Here is a 22401-nt window from a genome sequence, read left to right on the forward strand (position 1 = left end):
CCTCTCCATGGTTCATGTGAGGCCCATAAAATCATCTGATCTAGTCTAGATTCATTATGGGAGAGACACTTTGACTTCCAACAACTACCTGTCTCATGTGTGGATGTTTGCAGTTGATGTTATAAATATTCAAAATTTCTTACCAAAAGTTTCCCATCCCCTGCACTACAGAAAGATATTGAAGTAAAATCCAATTGGGAATTACCTGGCTTTTATCTATGATTGTTTAATTGGGTTTTATGAATTCTTTGAATCTATATAGTATTTCCCTTTCTCTTAGCATGTACTGGGATACTCTGCTTCTGCTCTGATTTGTTTATCTTCTCTGGGATATGAGTATTTCCTTTCTGGTTTTTTTTCCCCCCTTTTTGGTTTTATTTTCGCTTTTTCTCTTTGTTTTTGAGCCACACCCAGGATGTTCAGGGTCCTCTTGACTCATACTCTCTATCTGGCAGTGTTTAGGGGCCATGTGTTGCCAGGAATTAAACTCATCCCTCCTGCATGCAAGCATGTGCTCCTACCCTTTGAAAGGGCTCTAGAGTTCTCTTTACTTTTTTCTTACCTGTTACTTAATTTTTTTTCTTTAAATACATAGGACAATAGAATCATTCAACTCAGTGGGCTAGAGTACATGCTTGGCACATGGGAGGTCTAGGCTCAATACCTGGCATCTTGTGACTCTCCAAGCTCTGCAGAGAGTAAACTCCAAGATCTCTTGGAATAGTTCCCATGAATACCACTCAGTGTGTCTCCCAATATTATTTTGGGACTGAGAGACAATATAAGGGATAGGATACTTGTCAACCCCTGTCTTCAGTACTTTGCGTAGCTCTTCCCTGCCACAAATTATTTTGAAAAATTGTAAATAAGGACACAAATAATGAGAACAAGTAAAGGAACTAGGCTTTTGGCTCAAGTAATAGGGCACATGCCTAGCAAAAACATGAGACCTTGAGTTCGATTCGCAACACTGCCAGGTATAGCCTTGATGGTTCCAAACATCCACAGGGCCAACCATTGCACTGTTGATTAGAGCAATAGGTCCCTGAGCCCTTCTTTCTGTATCTGTCCTGTCTGCAGACAGTGGACATGTGACGGTGAGATGCTGGATCGCTATCGACAGGCCCTGGAGACAGCAGTGAACTTGTCCGCGAAGCACAGCTTACCCCCGCTGCCTGGCCGCACTCTCTTGATATACCTGGTAGATGCTGATGCAGACAAATTCTGCCCCAAGAGCAACCCACAAGGGGTAAAAAACAATTTAATGAAAAGTTGGTGGGAAGGTATTGATGGGATACTGGGTATCCTGAGAAAGTCCCTGCAATCAGATCTGTTTCTTACAAGTGAGCACTCAGAGCCAAAATAAAATGCATGCATTTGCTCTCCACTGTTAGATCTTGGTCCCCAGGCACAGTTTATGGACCATCATCTGTTCATAGATTATAATACCAGCATTTTACATTGAGCTTGGAATGGTTCATCTTTAAATTACTGTCACCAAACTCATCTCACTTTTATCCTCTATCCCCCAATGTTCCCTTTGGGCAGGAACCTGCTCCAGTTAGCTCTTCATGAGTGTTGCTATAATTAATTTCCCCTTCTCGCAGGAGGAGCTGTCACTTAGTCCTTTCTTCCTCCACCAACCCATGGGGATGAGTGGTTTCCATGGCTGGATGGGCAAGAGTCAAGTTCAATATAGTGGACACTTACTGATTTCACCCTGATGCCTATTCTCTCAGCCACCTCTGAACTACGTGCTCCTGCTGATTGTGATGACGATGGCACGGGCGGAACATGCAGATCTCTTACTGTGCGGTAGAGGCAGTTGGAAGTTGGCTGTGCTGAAGGAGGGTGAAGGCATCCTGAAAACTGCCACTCAACTTCAGGCTCAGGTTCAGGTCAGACATCCATCCTACCGTGCCAAAATAATAGAACTGGACACAAACCTGGGAACAGCTTGACTATCAGGAAAGGTGTGGAAGAGTCACAGTTCTGAGGAATATCTGAGCAGAGCAGCCTGTGGTGCTTGATACTAACAAACATCACTCCTGTTTACCTGATTTAAGCATTTTTCCTTTAGGAGTTCAACTCAAGTGTTGATTCTTCAGAAAACGATGAGGGCTCCCTAACTACTGTGGGGAAGTACCTGCTGTCTCTTGTGGTTCAGAGAGTCCTGGTGAGTACTAGATGGTTTCTGAGAAAACTTGTTCCCTCATAGCTGCTGCACCAAGTTAACCTTGGCCACTGTGTTCTGTGCCCAGGTCAGCTCTCTCCTGGCTACAGTCCTTGCCAGGGTTGTGCTAGTTGAGGCTTTCCAGAAAAATAAGTCTCTGAGGTCTGATTAGATACTAGAGTAGGCAGTGTTTTCCTACCTACCAACCCATATTTGATCCCTGCACTCCATGAACACCACTGAGGAGTACAACTGGTTGTGGCCCAAAAATAAAAATAAAAGTCTTCATTAGTAGCCTTTGCTACTTTCCAGGGTGTTAATACTTCTACCATGATAGAGTCCAAGCATTCAGAATGATGTCAGTAAACAGAGTTGCCAAGAAATGCCTAATTGCACCCATTCTATAGTCTCTCCACAATGAAAATAGAGCAGATACAAATAAGATTATGAGTAGATAATGGTAAAATATAGTAATAAAATATAACATGATTATTTTGTGAATGCCTTGCCTTTGATTAAGTAACAAGTAATGTCACTTGTCATTAAGTAATGTCACTACAATTTAATATTTAAGAGTAGTTATGTTTAACAGATGGTTTACAAAGTTCCTAAATGTTTGACCACTTATATGGTCCTGAGTGCTCCAGTTATAGAGGATCTAACCCATAAGGATCTCCTTCTTACTCAGACTACTACTGTGTCTCTATCCCCATCCTGGGCGCTCTTGAGGTGGCATAACCCTCTTAGGGCACTCCTAAAACCCTGTCCTCAGATTTTGCAATGCCCTTCATTCTTTATTGTGTCTTTTATCCCTCTGTTTCCTGCTTTGAGTCCTCTTCTTTCACCTTATAGGTGGACAGAGTCATCCTCTTTGGTGAAAGCATGTCTGAGCAGCTAGTCTCTTTGGCCAAACAACTCTTTTGGCAGCATGTAAATCCCAAGTGCCTCTTTGTGGGGATTCTCCTGAGAGGGCCGCATCATATGTAAGTATTCTTTCCTGCTTGCCCAGTGTTAGCAGATAGTGTTCCCTATCTCTCTCTGTCCTCCCCATGTTGGTCACATTTCCTCTGGACACATACGTACCCATTTATGTCTCTTCTGGTGCTAGATGGAACATTCTTTGAAAATCTTCTTTTTTTTTTAATTTTTTTTTCTTTGAAAGTCTTCAAAATAGCTCTATCTAGCCTCAGCTCAGCATAATACATTTAATGGTCAGAGGTGATGTGTTCATGCTGCAGTGGTAAAGGGCAAAACTTTTGTGTTTCTGATGTTGTTTCTAATGGTTGGTGGCTTTTTTCTTTGCCAGATATTCGAATGAGATGCCCAATGATGTGACATTCTCAGGCTGTACAGATGGGCTATTGAAGTGAGTATGGGCCTCACACTGAAGGAAAGGGTTAGGGATTTTGTTACAATGTTTTTCAGGGGCCAGAGCAGTGGCGCAAGTGGTAAGGGGTCTGCCTTGCATATGCTAGCTAGGACAGACTGTGGTTCTATCTCCTGACGTCCCATATGGTCCTCCAAGCCAGGACCAATTTCCGAGTGCACAGCCAGGAGAAACCCCTGAGCATCATTGGTTGTACCCCCCCCCCACAAAAAAAAGAAATATTCCTCTTTGTTTTTTGCTTTGTTTGTTTTTATTTGTTTGTTTGGAGGGCCATAGCTGGCAGTATTTCAGGTCTCAGAACTAGTGAGTTAAGTCACTTCAATTCATAAGTATTCCAGAGATATTATTCCTTGAGAAATAGGGCTGAACCCCAACCCTGTTTTATTCCTCTTTTTATAGCTATGTAGGCATCTAAGTCACACAGTTTTAGAATGATCCAGTGACCTTATAACTCACCATCATCAAGTATTCTTCCTTCTTCTGATTCAAAATAGCTGCTCCAGTTCCAGTCATCACTTGTATATTATATCTGGCAGGAAATAGAAAAAGGGAAGAGGGGATATTGAACCATAAGCTTTTAAAATCCTCCTTTTTTTTTCCTTTTTTAAATGCTTGTTTCTGGGGCAATGCCGAGCTTGGTCAAAGCTTACTCCTGGCTATGCCTTAGGGATCACTCCTGGTGGGTTCATGGGCCATATGGGATTTCAGGGATCAAAATGGGGTTAGCCATATGGAAGGCAAGTAAGTATATTGTCCCATTGCATTACCTCTCTGGCTCTAAATCCATTATTTTTGATTGAAATAAAACATTTTTTTCTTTTACTTATTATACATTTTATTTTATTTATTGACAGTTTCTTTTTGTTTTTTGTTTTTGGGTCACACCCAGCGATGCTCAGGGGTTACTCCTGGTTATCTGCTCAGAAATAGCTCCTGGCAGGCATGGGGGCCATATGGGACACCGGGATTCGAACCAACCACCTTTGGTCCTGGATCGGCTGCTTGCAAGGCAAACACCGCTGTGCTATCTCTCCAGGCCCTATATAGTGACATTTTCTTATCCCATCTTACATTGTTATAACTACTCCTTTAAATTCTTCTTCAGGAAAGCTACCAAGTCCCATGACATTGGAACTTCTCCATGGGTTTTTGTTTTGCTCCATCACTTGTAGCAAGTTCCTGTTTTCTCATTTAGTTTGTATTGTATATCAGCTTCTCTGTCTTGAATCAAGCAGCTGACTTTTCTTACCCTGCTGGGGTAGGCCGTATAGAAGACTTTCTGGAATACATTGGTTTGTAATGGGGGATGCAGTGGTGGTGTGCTGCTTTACATGCCGACATTCCTGTGCCATCTTGATCACTGCAGGTCTAGTGTGAGACCTCAAGGGTGAGAACAAGTCAGCAGGAGCAGAAGGCCCCATAGATTCAGCCTTCCAAATGACTAATAGTTCAAGTTTGCAGCTTCTCCTTTTTTCAGGCTACTTCCACAGTCTTGGCTCTCTCAAATGCATCAGGTTGACTATGCACCCTGCTCTTTGGGCTATCCCTCATTGATAGGTTCTGCCATTCAGTTCTCATAGTGTGCAGAGAGACTGTTAGAACTGCAGCTTCAGTCTGTGGTGTGTTTTGCAGTAAGGCGAACCTAGATAAAAGCCTAAACAAAGGTGTTCCTCCAACTTCCGATTTGCAGTAATCTCTTCCTTTGAGATATAAAAGCCACTGGATAATGACTTTTGTATCTGACTTGACCTTCCTCCTGGATTTGGGAGTTAGTTTGAATAAAGAAAGCAGTGCTGGCTTTGGGTTTGGCAGAGAGAGCACATGGCAGAGAAAGGCCATGGGGCAAAATAAAAGCAGACTAACTCCAATGAATATTTAACTCATTGGCTTGGTATTATTTCTCTGCTACCCTGCTTTATCAGACCCACCTGCCTAATGGGGTAGAAACACAGTTCCTGGGGCAGTCTCATCACTCATGGATATTTTTATTTTATACTTTGCCTGTGGTCAGGCTATGGTCTCACTTACAGTATCATGTGCCAGTTGACAGGAGTGATTTTCAGTGTCTGCAGCAGCCATGAGTAAACATTGCCTCCTTTACAACAAAGCTTCTTAAACTTTTTCCATCTGTGACCTCTTTTGGCCTAAGTCATACCATCCTTGGTATATAGTATCTAAAATAGGTATCAAAAAGAATATTTACTGATAATAAAGTATAAAGAAATGTATTGGGAACCAACGTTTGTTTGACCATTACATGCCCAGGGTGATGGCTAAAAATTGGTATGCACACTATGCATGCAAGAGACCTGGGTTCTCTCTGGAACAACATGGTATCCCAAGCACTATCAGGAGCAACCCCTGAGCAAGAGCATGTTGCTCAAGGGTTGCTAAGCATCATTAGCTGTGGGGACCTCTGCAACCCCTCCTCTCCAAGTTACTCAAAAGACATATAAGAGGGGCTGGGCGGTGGCGCAAGAGGTAAGGTGCCTGCCTTGCCTGCGCTAGCCTTGGACGGACCACAGTTCGATCCCCCGGCATCCCATATGGTCCCCCAAGCCAGGAGCAACTTCTGAGCTCATAGCCAGGAGTAACCCCTGAGCGTTACCGGGTGTGACCCAAAAACCAAAAAAAAAAAAAAAAAAAAAAAAGACATATAAGAGACATATAAGCTTCACCTATGGGGGGGCTTGGTCTTGGGGTGTGGACTTAGAGTTAGTGTAGGGGTTAAGGAACTTGTGTTGCACTCTGGCCACCAGTACTGCCAGTTGTGATCCCTGAGAACAGAGCCAGGACTAAGTCCTGAATATTACCAAATGTGACCCAAAGACCAACCGTCAAAACAAAACAAACCTAAACAAACAAAATACATAAGTAAATTTCCAGTGGGAAACTGAGAAAATTATTTTTTCTGAAAAGGGGGTGATAGGTCAAATGAGTTTGGGAGCATTCACAGAAAGCATATAATAACAAGCATAATATGAGGGAGCAGGGTGTCCTCCTTTCTCTTTTTCCTTCATAATTGTGGTTCTACAGTCTCATTTAGTTTCTATATACATTCATTGCTCCTGGTCTCACAGAGATGCAGTAACCTAACATAGCCCTATCTTTGTCCCTTGGCCCCTTAGGAGACCTTCCTGATCTTGATTCTGGTATTCTACTCTCATTTATTTTGTCACTGTTTATGCCAGGTTCATTGCAGAGCGTGGAGCTTCTCGTCTTCTAGAACACGTGGGACAAATGGACAAAATATTTAAGATTCCACCTCCCCCAGGAAAGACAGGGGATGCATCTCTCCGACCTCTTGAAGAGAATACTTTGAGCCCCTTGGCTTCTATATCTCAGCCCAGGTCAGTCTGTTTTTCTGCACTTGTGAGTTGGGAGAGGCTGTCGTCAAATCTCAGGGGATAGACATTTTTTCTCTTGAGATGCTGTTTGCTGTATTTCTAAGGATTCATCCTTACCAGCTAGGGTTTCTCTAACACAGGAGCCTGTCATGTTTTGGAAACTCCTTCCTGTGCTGGGCAATAAACTGGGAGAAGAGGATACTATGGAAATGGAAATATAGCTGGACCTTAGCTAGAGACTTCATTCTCTCTAATCGGATGTCTTTCCAAATAGTAGCTTAAATCTTGTTTAAGACAGTAGCTTCTTCATTAGAAAATGAAGGGGTGGTTGTGCTGACCTTCTGGGGGTGGTCATGAATATTCTCTGGGCAGGTAGTAATCACACAGTCATTTGTCACTAGAGGACATAATCGAGGGTGCAAATGCAGCTTCATTTTCAGGGCTCTGAGCTCTAGAGGCCTGCTAGGCCTTTCTCTGCTGACTCTCAGCTCCATAGGGTGAACAGTGGAATCTGATTGAAGGTCATGCAGATTGATTTGACCTCTTTGCTTCCTCAGATGGCGCAACCTCCGGCTCTTCATTTCCTCCACTTTCCGAGACATGCATGGGGAGCGGGACCTGCTGCTAAGGTCCGTGCTGCCTGCCTTGCAGGCCCGATTGGCGCCCCACTGCATCAAGCTTCATGCCATCGACCTTCGCTGGGGTGTCACTGAGGAGGATAGCACAAAGAACAGGTATAGGACAACCAGCAGGATGAGAGTGTGAAAGGTGGAGCAGAGGTGGTTGGGTTGGGGTCCAAAAGCAGGGATCTGAAGGGTGGACCTGACAGGTGGCCTTGAGCCAGCACCCTGGGACTCCTGGGCTTTGATTTTTTTCACTGATGCGATGTCTTTCCACCACATCTGCAGACAACTGGAAGTGTGCCTTGGAGAAGTTGAGGACTCTCAGTTGTTTGTGGGGATTCTAGGCTCTCGCTATGGCTATAGTCCTCCCAACTACAACCTCCCTGACTATCCTCATTTCCGCTGGGTAAGGCAGATGCAGATGGCAAGATGGGAGATGGGAGTCTGGTGGGAGGGGTGGTGAGGACAAAGGTTGGGCAGGGGTGGGAGAAAGCACAGGCCATGGGAGCTCTGGGCCTGTGAGTGCTGAAGTGAGACACAGATGGAAGATGCTGAAGGTAGGTCCTTAAAGATGGTTTCCTGTGTGAAGTTTTGCTAGCTTGTGCAGAAGGTGCTGGAAGCCAGAGAGGAAGTCTGTGTAGATTTTTTCCATCAAATGGATCTGGTCACTGGTTTCCCTTCTGTCAGTACGTTGATTTGTGGAAAATACTTTCTTCTAGCCAAACTAGCTCAGTTTCACCAGGTAGTAAAGAGAAATGTGATCTCTCCATGGCAGGAAAGTTAAAAAAAATTGAAATCTAATGTTTAAAATGTTGCATGGGGTCAGAGAGGGATTAAGGCACTTGACAGGCAAGTGCCAACACTGATTTGATTTTGATTCCTGGCACCTCATGTGCCAAGAGTAGCCCCTAAGCTTTTGTGGCATGGTCTAGAGCACCCACCACCTATTAATAAATAAATAAAATATTCTCTACATTGACAGGCATTAGAGAAATGCTAATTCTTTTTTTTTTTTTTTTTGGTTTTTGGGCCACACCCGGCAGTGCTCAGGGGTTACTCCTGGCTGTCTGCTCAGAAATAGCTCCTGGCAGGCACGGGGGACCATATGGGACACCGGGATTCGAACCAACCACCTTAGGTCCTGGATCGGCTGCTTGCAATGCAGACGCCGCTGTGCTATCTCTCTGGGCCCAGAAATGCTAATTCTTATCTGTAGATCTATCTGTGTTTGGAGGGAAGGAGACCAGTTCCTGAGATAAAGGAGCTCTGCATGCACATGTGTGTATGAATGTCTCAGCATGTCTCTGGCACTGCAGATGTGACCTAAGACTTACTGGACACTCTCATGCAGGTCCAACAGTACCCTCCAGGGCGCTCAGTGACAGAAATGGAGGTGATGCAGTTTCTAGACCGGGGTTCCCGCCTACAGCCTGCTGCCCAAGCACTCGTCTACTTCCGGGATCCGGGTTTCCTCAGGTACATGGTGACCTCTGCTTCTCAGTTTCCGAAGGCTCTGCGTTGAGGGACTAAAGGGGAAATTAAGAGAGAGAATCAGTGATTGGCACTCCGCAGGTACAGCCAGGAGGGCTCCCCCTGAAGAAGCTTCAGGGCCTCTCATGCCCTGAAGAGGGCTTGACCCTCTGAGAGGGCAAGGGGACTGAAAGTATCTTTGCTGGTCAGCTCTGTACCAGATGCCTGGAAACCGGACTTTATTTCTGAGTCTAAAGAGGCCGCTCATCGAATCTCAGAACTGAAGAGTTACCTGAGCAGACAGAAAGAGGTTCTCTGTGGAAGGTGAGCCAGAGGGAGGTGGTCAGCACTTCTGGGAAGTCGGGACATTGGGTTGACCTGACTTTGCCAACGCTGCCCACAGATACTCCTGTGAGTGGGGTGGAGTGGCTGCCGGCCGGCCCTATGTTGCAGGACTGGAGGAGTTTGGGCAGTTGGTCCTGCAGGACGTGTGGCATCTGATTCAGAAGCTGTACCTTCAGGTTAATGGGAGTGCTGGTGTCTGGCAGTGTGGGGAGGGGACAGGATGGAAGGGGGGCTGGGAGGAGCTTGCTGGGAGCTAGACAAGGCTTAGGTTTGTGGTTCTGGAGGGGTGTATGGAAATATAGTCACTGTCTCCTGTATCCTCAGCCAGGGGCTAAGCAGGAACATCTAGCGTTCACCCCAGATGACGACTTGGTCCAGGTGACCTTTCAGCAGCTACAGAAGCCCCCACACCCTGCACGACCACGCCTTCTTCATGACACAGTTCATCGGCTGAAGCTACTCCAGGGGAAACTGAGCCTGGTGATGGGGCACTCAGGACAGGGCAAGACAGCCTTCCTGGTATGAGGCCCAGCAGTCCAGGCAGGAAGTGGGCATAGGCAGTGAATGTGGTAAACTGTGACTGTCTCCTGTACTTCCTCCTTCAGGCATCCCTTGTGTCAGCGCTGCAGGTTCCTGAAGAGGGAAAAGAGACTCCCCTAGTATTCTTCCACTTTGCAGGAGCCCGTCCTGACCAGGCTCTTGCACTTACCCTGCTTAAGCGTCTCTGTACCTATCTGCATAGCCAACTGCAGGAGTCCAGTGCCCTCCCCCAGACTTACCGGTATGTGGTCCCTGTCAGCTCAGCCTTGTGAGTACCCTGTGCACCCTCTGCCCCTGACCCAGAACTTTCTTTGATGTCCACCATAGGGGTCTTGTGTGGGAACTACAGCAAAGACTGCTGCCCAGGTCAGCTCAATTCTTGCGAACTGGCCAGACTCTGGTGCTGGTCATTGATGGAGCTGACAAGTTGGTGGATCAGCATGGGCACTTAATCTCAGACTGGATCCCCAAGATCCTTCCCCGGGTGAGTGTGAGGAGGTGGTGGATGTGGGACATGGACAGGACAAAGGTTTTTCTGGCACTGATGTCTGTTTTCTTCCACTATCTTTTGCTCAAATATGGCAGAAAGTACACTTTGTACTGAGCATGTCAAAGGACACAGGTCTGGGGGAGATGCTTGAGCTGAACCAAGGTGCCCATGCAGTGAACCTGGGGCCCCTGGAGCCATGTGCCCGGGCCCAGCTGGTGAGGGACGAGCTGGCTCTATATGGCAAGCGACTGGAGGAAACAGCATTTAACAATCAGGTTGGAGTTGGCTGGGGCTGCTGGGTGTGTGGGTGGGTGCAGTACTGCCCATCACCTTTCACAGATGGACTTGTCTTGAGAACTATGTGCATGGTCTGTTGTTAAGACTCCTGGGATTCCATATGCTGCTGCTTAGCCTCTCCCCACTGATGGATGGCCTGAGCAAAGCAGGGTAGTCAGGCCATGACTGAAATGAGGCAGGCTGAGCTCTGGAACTGAAAGGGTCTGGCAGAGCCCTGCAGAGCTGTGTAGGGAAGGGGGTCATTCTCTGAGGTGATCCCAGGTTCTATGGGAACTTGCCAAGGAGGAATTGGTTCTCTGCCAATGCTGCGTTTCCTGCATGTTCACAGATGCGGCTGCTGCTGGTGAAGCGGGGGTCTGCCCTGCCCCTCTACCTGCGCTTGGTTACGGACCACCTGAGGCTCTTCACACTCTATGAGCAGGTCAGTAGTTCCTCATATTTTAAGTTCCTGCTCCACTTCTTGTTTTTTATTCTATTGTTTCTATCTGTCACTTGGCCATCTGTGACCTCCTTGTTTCCCCTTCTTGCCTCCTCCCCAGCCTTCCTTCCCACTTGTTCCTCTTTCTTTCATTCTTCTCCTCAGCTTTTCCTGCTATCTCTTCTCTTCCCTCCAACCAAAGCTGCCCTCTTCTTTCCATCCTCTGCTAGAGTTCATCTTTTCACCCACTCTCCCCTCATCCTAGGTGTCTGAGAGACTCCAGACCTTACCTGCCACTATCCCTCTGCTGCTGCAGCACATCTTGGGTACCCTGGAGCAAGAGCATGGCCCCCATATCCTTTCCAAGGCCCTGGTCACTCTGAAGGTCACTCGCAGTGGTCAGTTCTTAGGGCTGTTTGGGAGGCCAAGGGCGTGGGAGTTGATGACCTTTGTTCATTTGGTGTCTTCATGAGCAGCACAGAGAGGAATGCAAACTGTTGGGGATACTACTTGGTTTGGTGAATTCTCAGAGAACTTGGGTTTTTAGGTCTGACGGTGGACCAACTCCATGGAGTGTTGAGTGCATGGCAGATACTTCCCAAGGTGACAGACAACTGGGAGGAAGCAGCAACTGCGGTCAACATCAAGGATCCCTACCCAATGAGCCTATTTGCCTATCTTATCCAGAGTCTACGCAGGTACTATTGCCCCCAGCTGGTTTTCCATTATTATTTTTTATTCTGTCTGATGCCTATGACCCATTCCTCATCCCTCCCTTCCTCCCTGACACCCACCTCTCACACCCTGAATAGCTGCTTCTCAAGTACCTACTGTTATTCTGTGGTGGGAATGAGTGCCCAAAGTAGGATATGAAGCTTACTGAAAGTTCTCTGCTATTTCCTCTCCTACCATTTCTTCCTCACTTGGTGACAGTTTGCTAGGGGAAGGCCCCCTGGAACGACCTGGAGCCCGACTCTGCCTCCCTGATGGCCCATTGAGAACAGCAGTCGTCTGTCGCTATGGAAAGAGGCCGGGGCTGGAGACCATGGCTCATCTTCTCCTCGCAGGTCATTGCAGCCCCCCCTTCCCCTTCAGCTTCAGGTCTGACTGTGGGCCTAGAGACCATGGTTACCCACTGATGCTTCCTTGCTGGCAACTCCTCACTCATCACTTCCTTGATAACCCAAGGCATGTGACTTTAGAGATGCTTTGGGACTGAATCTACCTAAGTGTTCATGCCTGTAACTCATATTTGCAGCATATCTTTGGAAATCCTGTGACCCTGATGCCTTAGGCACCTTCAAGAATTGTCCTCCTGAAGCTCTGGAAGACCTTCCTTACCACTTGGTGAGTGCCAAATCCCCAGATGCACCTTCCAGTCTCAGCTTTAGCTACTCTGCAATCTCTCTCCCATGGGGTCATCAATTCCCCTGCCCTTTATTTTCTCCTTTTACTTCTGCCCCTTCTCTCAGCTACTGTGTCCCAGTCCCCTGATTGGATTCTAGAGAAGGACATGATTGAAGATGAGATCCATCTTGAGACCTACTCTTTCTCCTTAGCCTCTTCACATCCCTCATTAATTCAGTCTGACCTTCCAGATTCAAAGTGGGAATCGAGGCCTTTTGGCAAAGTTTCTTACCAGTCTTCATGTGGTAGCTGCGTACCTGGAAATGGGTCTGATCTCCCGGCTCCTAGAGGCCCACACACTTTATGGTGAGAAGAACCATGGAAGCTTCCCTGGGATCTGGGGCCCCTGGATGTGTTCATGGGGACCTGCTTGGGGGTGTGCCATGGAAGAAGCAGGTGCATATGCATTCCAAGTTGAAAATGCCAAGAGGGTAACCAAGAGATTCCAAAGAGATCTTTGACCAGGGACTCTAAGATGGGAGATTTTTGAATTTTATTTACTGGGTCTAAATTTACTTGGGAAACTTGTCTAGATTGTAGATCCAAATGTCTCCAAAGATTCCCGTTTCTTTTTTTTTTTTTTTTTGTTTGTTTGTTTTTGGGCTACACCCGTTAGATGCTCAGGGGTTACTCCTGGTTATGTGCTCAGAAATTGCCCCTGGCTTGGGGGGACCATATGGGACACCGGGGGATGGAACCGTGGTCCTTTCCTTGGCTAGCGCTTGCAAGGCAGACACCTTACCTCTAGCGCCACCTTGCCAGCCCCAGATTCCTGTTTCTTTTCTTTCTTTCTTTCTTTCTTTTTTTTTTTTTTTTTTTTTTTTTTTTTTTTTGGTTTTTTGGGCCACACCCGGCGATGCTCAGGGGTTACTCCTGGCTGTCTGTTCAGAAATAGCTCCTGGCAGGCACGGGGGACCATATCGGACACTGGGATTCGAACCAACCACCTTTGGTCCTGAATCGGCTGCTTGCAAGGCAAACACCGCTGTGCTATCTTTCTGGGCCCAGATTCCTGTTTCTTATATCTTGAATGGGCCTTAAAGTGTGGCCATTTTTTAAAGGGATGTGATGAGGCCACATCTATTGATGCTCAGAAGCTACTCCTTGTTTGATGCTCTGGAGTCACTACTGGCAGTGCTCAGGGTACTGAGGATTGAACCTAGGTCTCTAACATGTGATACATGTCCTCACATCTTTAGACTATTTCCCCAGTCCCTACATAGCAAAAGACTTATCTCTAACATTTTTCTAGAGAAATATCATGAAATAAAATACATTTAGGTCCTCCATGCTCTTATTATGGTGGAATCTGTGTAATATCTCCTTTGGTCTCAGTCCTTTGAGCAATAGCTCCTGCTCCAGAGCTCTGTACTTAAGAGATATTCTTCCTGGGGCCAGAGCAGTGGCGCAGTGGTAGGGCATTTACAGTGCATGTGGCTGACCTAGGATGGACTGTGGTTCGATCTCCCAGCATCCCATATGGTCCCGAACCAGGAACAATTTATAAATAATTTCTGAACAATTTCTGAGTAACCCCTGAGCACCACCAGGTGTGGCCCAAAAACAAAACAAACAAAACAAAAAAAAATCCCCAAACAAACAAACAAACAAAAACAGAGAGAGATTCTTCCTGAAGGGTCAGAGGCCCACACTTGCATAATCACCCTTTGAGACTTAGGATTGTTTTAAGTACTGTGGTGGCAGCAGTCCAAGCTGGCTCCTCTGTGATACTCTGCTGTTTTTCTGTAGCTTCTTTAGTTGCCGAGGAGGAAGAAACTTTTCCAGATGCTGACATTGCTGTCTTCAACACCTTTCTCAGGCAGCATGCTCTAATCCTTCAACAATACCCCCTTCTCCTGCCCCAGCTGGCTGCCAACCAGCCCCTGGACTCTCCTCTTTGCTGCCAGGCTCCTCAGCTTTCCAGGCGATGGCAGCTCCAGCACATGGTGCGATGGCTGAATAAACCCCAAACTGTGGGGAGTGAACAAAGGTCAGTCTTCTAGAAAATAGAAGTTAAAAGAAAAAAAGACTCTGATAGGCTCACCAGAGAGCAAACTGTAGCTTCCTCTGAGACTAGACAGATCAGAATTCCCATGGAGACGGGGGGGGGGGGGGGCTAGGGGGGGGGGCTGAGGCTTAAAAATGAAGACATTAATACCTGTTGCTTTTCTGTTCCTATTTCTCATGTCTTCCCTTTCTTTTTGTCTAGCCCCAGCCTGTCTTTGATGCTTTCTTCCACACCCACCGCTGTGGCCTTCACATCTAATGGGCAAAGGGCAGCTGTGGGCACTGCCAATGGAACGGTATACCTATTGGACCTGAGAACCTGGCAGGTATGGCACTCAGGATAGGTGGGGCAGAGTTTACCTTCAGAAAGGCTTCACAGGCTCCTTAAGTCCCTGACAAGCCAAATCCAATTGGATTTGGTTTATTTGTTCATTCAGTTTCAGGACCACACAGTGGTACTCAGGGCCTACTACAGACTTGGTACTCAGGTTCTTCCTGGCACTACCACGCTCAGCTGGGGTTTAACATAGGCCTCCTGTTTGCTAAGCATGCAATCTAGGCTGTGGAGCTCTTTAGCCCCCATTACTCAGTTTGTTTCTGTAGCCTTTCCTCCTATCAGATTGGTTGGCCAGGAATCAGGGTTAGGTTGAACATATGCCTTGCATGGGTGAGAACTGGGTTTAATCCTTGGCACCATCAAAGAAGGGACTTGGTCAAGAAATCAATCATATCCAAGCTCTACCAGATGTAAGCCCTGAGCACAGAGCCAGGAGTAAGCCCTGAATATCACTGGGTATGACCCACTCTTCTCCTCCCCCAAAGTAAAAGAAAGAAAAAGAAATGAGTCACATTGCAAATATTTGCTGCAAGTGCTCATTTAAGGCACTATACTTAATAGGCATTACTAGGAACATGGTGCTTGGGGGTTTGGCCTTGTCTACCTAGTACAGATAAGACTCGCAAGGTGAAAAAAGGATCTAAAGGTCACTAAAGACCTAGGTCACTCCTTGGTCTGTGCAGTTAATTACCTGAGGATTTAGGGTAGAGACTGGCAAGCATTTTGGGCTGAGTGACAAAGCTTAGGTAAACAAGAGTGGGGCCGTGTTGCCTGGAAACTGTGGGGCATGATTGCCTCTGAGTGTGCTTACAGGAAGTAACATGAGAGTAGGCCAGATAGATGGACAATAACCACCCCATCACATGTGTATATGTATGCATGTGCGTACCATTCTTTCATCAGACCCATCTAAAATGTATGGGTCTTAGGGATATGTATAGAGTTTGGAGTGGGGAGGCACATATAGTCCCATTTTAGTTGTAAAGCCCCCACTAGAACCTGAGTTAATCAGGTTAAATCTGGAGTGGAGCCCCAGGCTTTGCATTAAAACAAAAACTCAGGAAAGAGGCAGGAGAGAAATTGCTTCTGGCCTTCTGCCTGCAAAACACTTTCTCTAATATGCTGAGCCCTGAGAGCTCTCTGGCCCCACTTTGGGCTTTATCAGGTGTCCTGGAGTGGAGGCCCCAGGACCACCTTTCGAAACTACTGTCACTAAAGTATTGATGCCTCAGTCTTTCTTGTCAAGGTGGGGAGTGGCCAGACACAGAGTGGGGGTAACAGAAGGATCCTGAGCATGCATGCACACTCAGGAGGAGTGTTTTCACAGGAGGAGAAATCTATGGTGAGCGGCTGTGATGGGGTCTCCTCCTGTTCCTTCCTCTCGGACACTGTTCTCTTTCTTACTGCCTTTGATGGACTCCTGGAACTCTGGGACCTACAGCATGGCTGCCGGTGAGAGAGGACTTGCTCTGTGTGTGAGAAGCACAGGGAGAGGGGAATGAGGTGGAAATCTGCTCAGGGGATTCCTTAATTTCTGACTCTGCTTGAAATAGGGTGCTTCAGACCAAGGCACACCAGCACCAAATCACTGGCTGCTGCCTCAGCCCTGACCACCGGCTGCTGGCCACCGTGTGCCTGGGGGGACAGCTAAAGGTAATGATGGGTTGGTCAGAGCCATACCATCTCTGGGTATGATGGAGGCTATGGCTGCTAGGTCCAGCTGAGGCCAGGGAGCAACTCAGATTGATTCCACCACTTCCCTTTTCTCCAGCTATGGGACACTGTGAGGGGACAGCTGGCTTCCCAGTACACCTGCCGCCGTCCCCTGAATTGTGTGGCCTTTCACCCCGAGGAGCAACTCTTCGCTGTAGGCAGCTGGGCTGGCAGCCTTAGCTTCTTCCAGACAGAAGGGCTTCAGGTCACCAAGGTAAGATGGAGGAAATGGGGTTGGATGGGAAGTGGGGGATGTCAGACAGCCATATCTATGTTGCTCTGGGTTGCTCATGAGATGGGTTCTGCTTTTTCTTTTTCAACCTTCCGTTGTAGGAACTTGGGGCTCCAGGAGCCTCTGTGCGCACGTTGGTCTTCAATGCAACTGGGCGAGTAGTGGCTGTGGGCCGACTAGATGGGATGCTGGAGCTGTGGGCCTGGCAGGAGGGGGCGCGGCTGGCGGCTTTCCCTGCCCACCATGGCTTTATTTCTACTGCACTCTACCTGAACTCTACGTGCCAGTTACTGACCACTGGCGAGGATGGCAAGGTGAAGTCATAGTAGCTGGTGACAAGGAGTAGGAAAAAGGAATGGGAAGGTGGGGCTTGCTTGAAGAGACTCTGGAATAGCATGACTAGTGTGGGAGTGCAATGGGAGCACTCAGGGAAGTGCCTCTGGAAGTGCCACTTTCACTTAAGGTGAAAGGGATGTGTTTTGGGATCAAACTCATCGATGCGTAGGGGTTACTTCTGGCCCTGCAGTCAGAAATCTCTCCTAACAGTGCTCAGGGGACCATATAAAATGCTGGGGATCAAATCCAAGTTGGCCATGTGCAAGGCAAACCACCTTATTTGCTGCCCGGATGCACTATCATTTCTCCCTCCCTCTCTCCTTCACTTCTTTCTTCCCTCCCTCCCTCCCTCACTCTTACTCTTTCTCCCTCCCTCTTCCTCTCTTTCTCTCATATGGGATGCTGAAAATTAAACCTGGGTCCCCTGTGTGCACGGCAAATGCCCTCCCTGAACTATCACTCTGGCCCCTAATCCCCTTTTCTTCATTTTCAGGTTAATGTATGGTCTGGTTCTCTGGGTCAGCCCCGTGGGGCTCTTGGATCCTCTTCTCTCTCTCCTGCCCTCTCTGTGGCTCTCAGCCCAGATGGCGATCAGGTGGCTGTGGGGTACAGAGAAGATGGCATTAGCATCTACAAAATCTCTTCAGGTACCAGAGGGAAAAGTGATGAGATATTTGAATCTTGGGAAAATACCATCAGACCCATCCTGACCCCCTTTTCTGTAGGTTTTACTGGCTTGAGGCTGGAGCTTTGGCTTGTGGAACACTTGCTTTGTATGTGCAAGATCCTGAGTTTGAGCCTCAGAGATAACAAACAAACAAACAAAAAAAAAAAAACTCCCAAGCAACTGTCCCCTCACAAACCTCAAAAGTTGAGCCTTAGGATTCTTACTCATGTTTTCTCATGTCCTAGGCTCCCAGGGAGCTCAGTGCCAAGCACTTGATGTGGCGGTGTCAGCACTGGCCTGGCTAAGCCCTAAAGTGCTGGTGAGTGGGGCAGAAGATGGGGCCCTGCAGGGCTGGAAGCTCCAAAACTGCAGCCTTCAGTCCCTCTGGCTCCAGTCCACACACCAGAAGCCTATACTGGGTTTGGCCACCTCAAAGGAACTCTTGGCTTCTGCCTCAGGTACTTCTGGGTACTCAGGTACTGGCAGGGTTGTGACTCAATGTTCCTTTCAAATATGCTCATATAGCTTTCTTGTTGAAAACATGTATACATAATTTGCTTAACAACTTTCAATAGGCTTTATCTTGCTTAATCTATCTAGACTTCTGATTCTGGGACATTCCAGCAGTTCCTATGTCTTTTGAATGTCTGCCCAGAAGCATATTTGGCTTGAGAAGGGCTGGGGTTGGTGGTACATGTCTTATCTGCAGCTGAAACAGGTTTTGGTTTTGTTGTGGTTCTACTTTTATTCCTCTGAGCACTGCCAGGACTTATCTCTAAGCACAGAATCAGGAGGAATAAGCCCTGAGCATCACTGGGTGTAGCACAGAACCCAAGGGGACCAAAGGGGGAGGAAGGGAAAAGGGTTAGGTTTCCTGTATGAGGGAGGGAGATGTGGCTACAGTTGGGCAGAATGGCCTTAGATCTGTTACAGATGACTTATATGAAGTCAGAAGAGAAATGGCATCCTCAGGAAGGGAGGTTGCTTGAGAAATCTAGGATTGATGAGAGCATACAATGAGCACCTGAACCATAGAGACCTCATGTCTCTTCAGACCCAGGTGGCAGTCATCAAACTGTACCTGGGATTCTTCTGTTCTGCCTGGTGTGGGAAATGGTCCTTGCCACCTGATTTCTTGGGGGGACCAGACTGGAATGAGGAATTGCTTTTTATGTCAGTCCTAAGTTTTACATAGGCTTTCAAGGTGATATACCTGTCACCTTCCCTTAGAATCTGTTGCTGGGGCTAGTCACAGTACAGTGGATAAGGTGCTTGCCTTGAACACAGCCAACCTAGGTTTGATCCCTAGCATGCCATATGGTACCGCAAGCTCTACTAGAAATAATTCCTGAGCATCACCAGGTATGACCCCAAAACTGAAACAAAAACCCCCAGAATTTGTTGTTTCTCTTTGTCAAGGGGAAGAGCTTGAGCTTAAAACTTGGTGTCCACCTTCTTTTCTTTATTACTGCTTCTGTACATGCTCGAGCTTCTCTTGGGAGTGAGGAAGGGGGTTGTCCAGCCTTCTCTGGGCCTGTGCAGGTGTTTATCAGATTTCAGTTCTCAATCCACAAAATAGGACTGATGATAATTTTGTTTGGTTTTTGGGCCACACCTAGCGGAGCTCAGGGGTTACTCCTGGCTTTGTGCTTAGAAATTGCTCCTGGCTCAGGGGACCATATGGGGTGCTGGGGTCAAACTGGGGTCTGCCCCAGGTGGGCCACATGCAAGGCAAATGCTTTACCTCTGTACTATGTCCCATCTTGGTTTTAATACTTTCTGAGAATTCATTGCCAATGCCTCCACCCTCTGCCCCCAATATTCTAAGAAGGGGAATTTAGTTGAAGTTACACTGGGTACTTGAGGGCGTGGAGGTATGGAGGGAGTTAAAGAGCAGGAGCTGGGGCTGGCATTCTCACTAGATCCTGACCTTGCCCAGGTCCTCTCAACAGCCTGTGACTCACCCCCCCCTCCCCACACACACTCCCTCCCTTTGGGCTGTGGCCTCAGGCTTGACCCTTAGCCTCTTTTGTTTGCCCTTGTCTCTGTCCTGGCAGAAGCCTCAGTGCTTCTGACACACCTCAGGGATTCTGACACACCCTCTCTGTTTCTAATGTAGAGGATTCCACTGTGCGGCTGTGGCCAACGCTGGCTCTGACGTTGCCCCAGAAGACAGCAAGCTTTCCCTGTGGTACTGTGCTGCGGGGACACACGGGTCCTGTGAGCTGCTGCAGCTTCAGCACTGATGGAGGCAGCCTGGCCACTGGCGGCAGGGATCGGGTGAGCCCTGAAAGGATACACCCCTATAATCTCCTTCCTGTGTGGAGCCCTAGTCCTCCCCAGCCCCTCTGGTTCCTGGATCAGCCCATTTCCCATCACTCCTTCTGCGAACCATCCTGCTCTGGATGTGCCCATGTCCCTTCCCTGTTACCTTTTTATCTTGAAACTTTGCATCTGAGCTGACCCTGGGACCCTTTCCCCCTCCCCATGATACTGATTACTTCCTCACCTGGAAACCATTCAGAGCCTCCTCTGCTGGGATGTGAGGACGCCTCAAGCCCCTGTTCTTGTTTGCTCCTTCTCTGCCTGTCACCGTGACTGGGTCACTGGCTGTGCCTGGACCAAAGACAACCTATTGGTGAGTAAAGGGGTGGTGATACAGACCTTCCTCCTAGGGTACATCCTTCCTCTTGGGGGAGGTGCAGCCTTTTCTACCAGCCTTTAAGAGCACTCTGAGCTATCATCTAATAAGCCTATATGCTGGATCTTGTACTAAGCTCTTTGCTGATGTGGCCTTATTTAATCTTAACAACATACTGCAAAGTAGATATGACTATTATCACAAATACACAGACAAGCATGTTGAGCTCATATAGATTAAACAATATGCCCAAGGTCATAGAAGTGGACAACAAATGTGCTGTCATAAAGCACATGTTCTGGGGTGGTAGTATGTTTAAAGAAGTGTAAATAAATGTTCCTTTAGACATAAAAAGAGTGCAGTTAACCAGTATTCCTGAAATAAAAGTATACAAGACTGTCCCCCCTAAAAGAGGAAAAAGAAAGAAAACCCACACTATTTTGTTTGTTTGTTTGTTTGTTTGTTTGTTTTTTGGGTCACACCCAGCAGTGCTCAGGGGTTACTCCTTGCTCTATGCTCAGAAATTGCTCCTGGCAGGCTCGGGGGACCATGTGGGATGCCAGGATTCAAACCACCATCCTTCTGCATGCAAGGCAAATGCCCTATTTTTATGCTATCTCTCTGCCCCTCAGACTCAATAGAAACATTAAACTGTCTTCCCAAGGGCTCAGATGCCCTGAGCCTGCTAATTGTGTTTCTTTCAAATTTTTTTGGTCCTAAGATAAAAAGAAACTTTGAATTAGGCACATATACATGTGATGCTTAGTAAAGTACATTTCCAAGAAATGAGTGTTTGGGGCTAGAGAGATAGTATAGCGGGCAAGGTGCGTGCTTGCCTTGTGTGTGCATGGCCAACCTGGATTTGATCTTCAGCATTCCATATGATTCCCTGAGCTCTTCAGGAGTGATCCCTGAGCACAGAACTAGCTCCTGAGCAACTCTGTGTATGGCCCCCAAACATCAACAGCAAAAAGAAATGAGTCTTTGTCTCCTACCCTGTCTCTAGGCCGACAGGCCTTACCTTTTTTGGTTTATAGGACAGTTGCAAGGACACAAGCAACTATTTATTCAGTGTTCACAGTACACCAGGCATTGTGCTAAAACTTAGATATAGGGACATGAGCCCCTTGGAAACTATTTCAGTACATTCACAGATCATATTCGTTATCCGTGTTGAATAATGAGATGCAGATCATAAAGTGATTAGCAGTGGAGGAAAAATCTGGATCTGTAATGGCCCATGCTCTAAATACAGTTAAAAATGTCAGGAAATACATGACTGTAATCATACAACTATAATCATATTTGTAATCACGGTGTTTAAATAAAGATAATTATAAAAAAAATGTCAGGAAGAAGCTGTTCTTTTCATTCCTGACCTCTGCCTCTGCAGGTCTCCTGCTCCAGTGATGGATCTGTAGGGCTGTGGTGCCCCCAGTCAGGACAGCAGCTTGCCTGCTTCCTGAACCATCAGAGTGCTGTGAGCGCTGTGACAGTTGTGGTAAGAAACAGAGTTCGCCCAGGGCCTGGGAAGGCTGGGGACTCTGGGAAATGGAAAGCACTGAGTAGAGAAACGTAAAGCAAAAGAAGTGTAAAGAATGGACTCCTTGGGCTGGGGAGTTAGTACAAGGCTTAATGGCATGACCATTACATGTGGTTACATGTAGTTGACCCAAGTTTAACTCTCTAGTACCTCAAATGGTTCCCCTAAAAAATTGCTAAGAGTGATCCCTGAGTACAGAGCCAGGAATAAGACTTGAGCAAAGCCAGGTGTGACTGATCTCTTCTATTCCCCCCACCCCCCCAAAAAAAAGAATGAGTTGTAGAGCCAGGATTAGATTAAGATTAGGATTTTGAGATAGGTTGGTGTGATGGGAGGGAATCTATTAAAAACCATGGAGAGGAAGAAGCATCTGTTTTGGCTTTTTGGGGGGCTGGGAGGGGAGGTTTGGGGTCACATCCCAGCACTGC

The 22401-nt window shown here is 47.2% G+C and overlaps 1 protein-coding gene across 1 annotated transcript in view; it reads left to right on the forward strand.

The window, feature by feature from the left end:
• The window catches only part of TEP1 (telomerase associated protein 1), a 46058-nt gene that overhangs the window by 17891 nt on the left and 5766 nt on the right, over positions 1–22401 (forward strand). Inside the window, exons 13-44 of the mRNA XM_049768727.1 lie at positions 1081–1249; positions 1740–1898; positions 2081–2176; positions 3026–3156; positions 3480–3539; positions 6752–6910; positions 7465–7641; positions 7816–7936; positions 8882–9006; positions 9211–9324; positions 9404–9521; positions 9670–9864; positions 9951–10126; positions 10213–10369; positions 10471–10650; positions 11001–11093; positions 11356–11488; positions 11638–11788; positions 12024–12157; positions 12349–12437; positions 12689–12803; positions 14247–14487; positions 14707–14830; positions 16169–16293; positions 16395–16494; positions 16613–16768; positions 16888–17100; positions 17616–17769; positions 18035–18247; positions 19909–20069; positions 20314–20427; positions 21824–21931. Coding sequence (XP_049624684.1) covers positions 1081–1249; positions 1740–1898; positions 2081–2176; positions 3026–3156; positions 3480–3539; positions 6752–6910; positions 7465–7641; positions 7816–7936; positions 8882–9006; positions 9211–9324; positions 9404–9521; positions 9670–9864; positions 9951–10126; positions 10213–10369; positions 10471–10650; positions 11001–11093; positions 11356–11488; positions 11638–11788; positions 12024–12157; positions 12349–12437; positions 12689–12803; positions 14247–14487; positions 14707–14830; positions 16169–16293; positions 16395–16494; positions 16613–16768; positions 16888–17100; positions 17616–17769; positions 18035–18247; positions 19909–20069; positions 20314–20427; positions 21824–21931 — 4561 coding nt within the window. The remainder of the gene's footprint in view (positions 1–1080; positions 1250–1739; positions 1899–2080; positions 2177–3025; positions 3157–3479; positions 3540–6751; positions 6911–7464; positions 7642–7815; positions 7937–8881; positions 9007–9210; positions 9325–9403; positions 9522–9669; positions 9865–9950; positions 10127–10212; positions 10370–10470; positions 10651–11000; positions 11094–11355; positions 11489–11637; positions 11789–12023; positions 12158–12348; positions 12438–12688; positions 12804–14246; positions 14488–14706; positions 14831–16168; positions 16294–16394; positions 16495–16612; positions 16769–16887; positions 17101–17615; positions 17770–18034; positions 18248–19908; positions 20070–20313; positions 20428–21823; positions 21932–22401) is intronic.

This window comes from Suncus etruscus, chromosome 2, assembly GCF_024139225.1.
Source record: "Suncus etruscus isolate mSunEtr1 chromosome 2, mSunEtr1.pri.cur, whole genome shotgun sequence".
NCBI classification, from domain to species: domain Eukaryota; kingdom Metazoa; phylum Chordata; class Mammalia; order Eulipotyphla; family Soricidae; genus Suncus; species Suncus etruscus.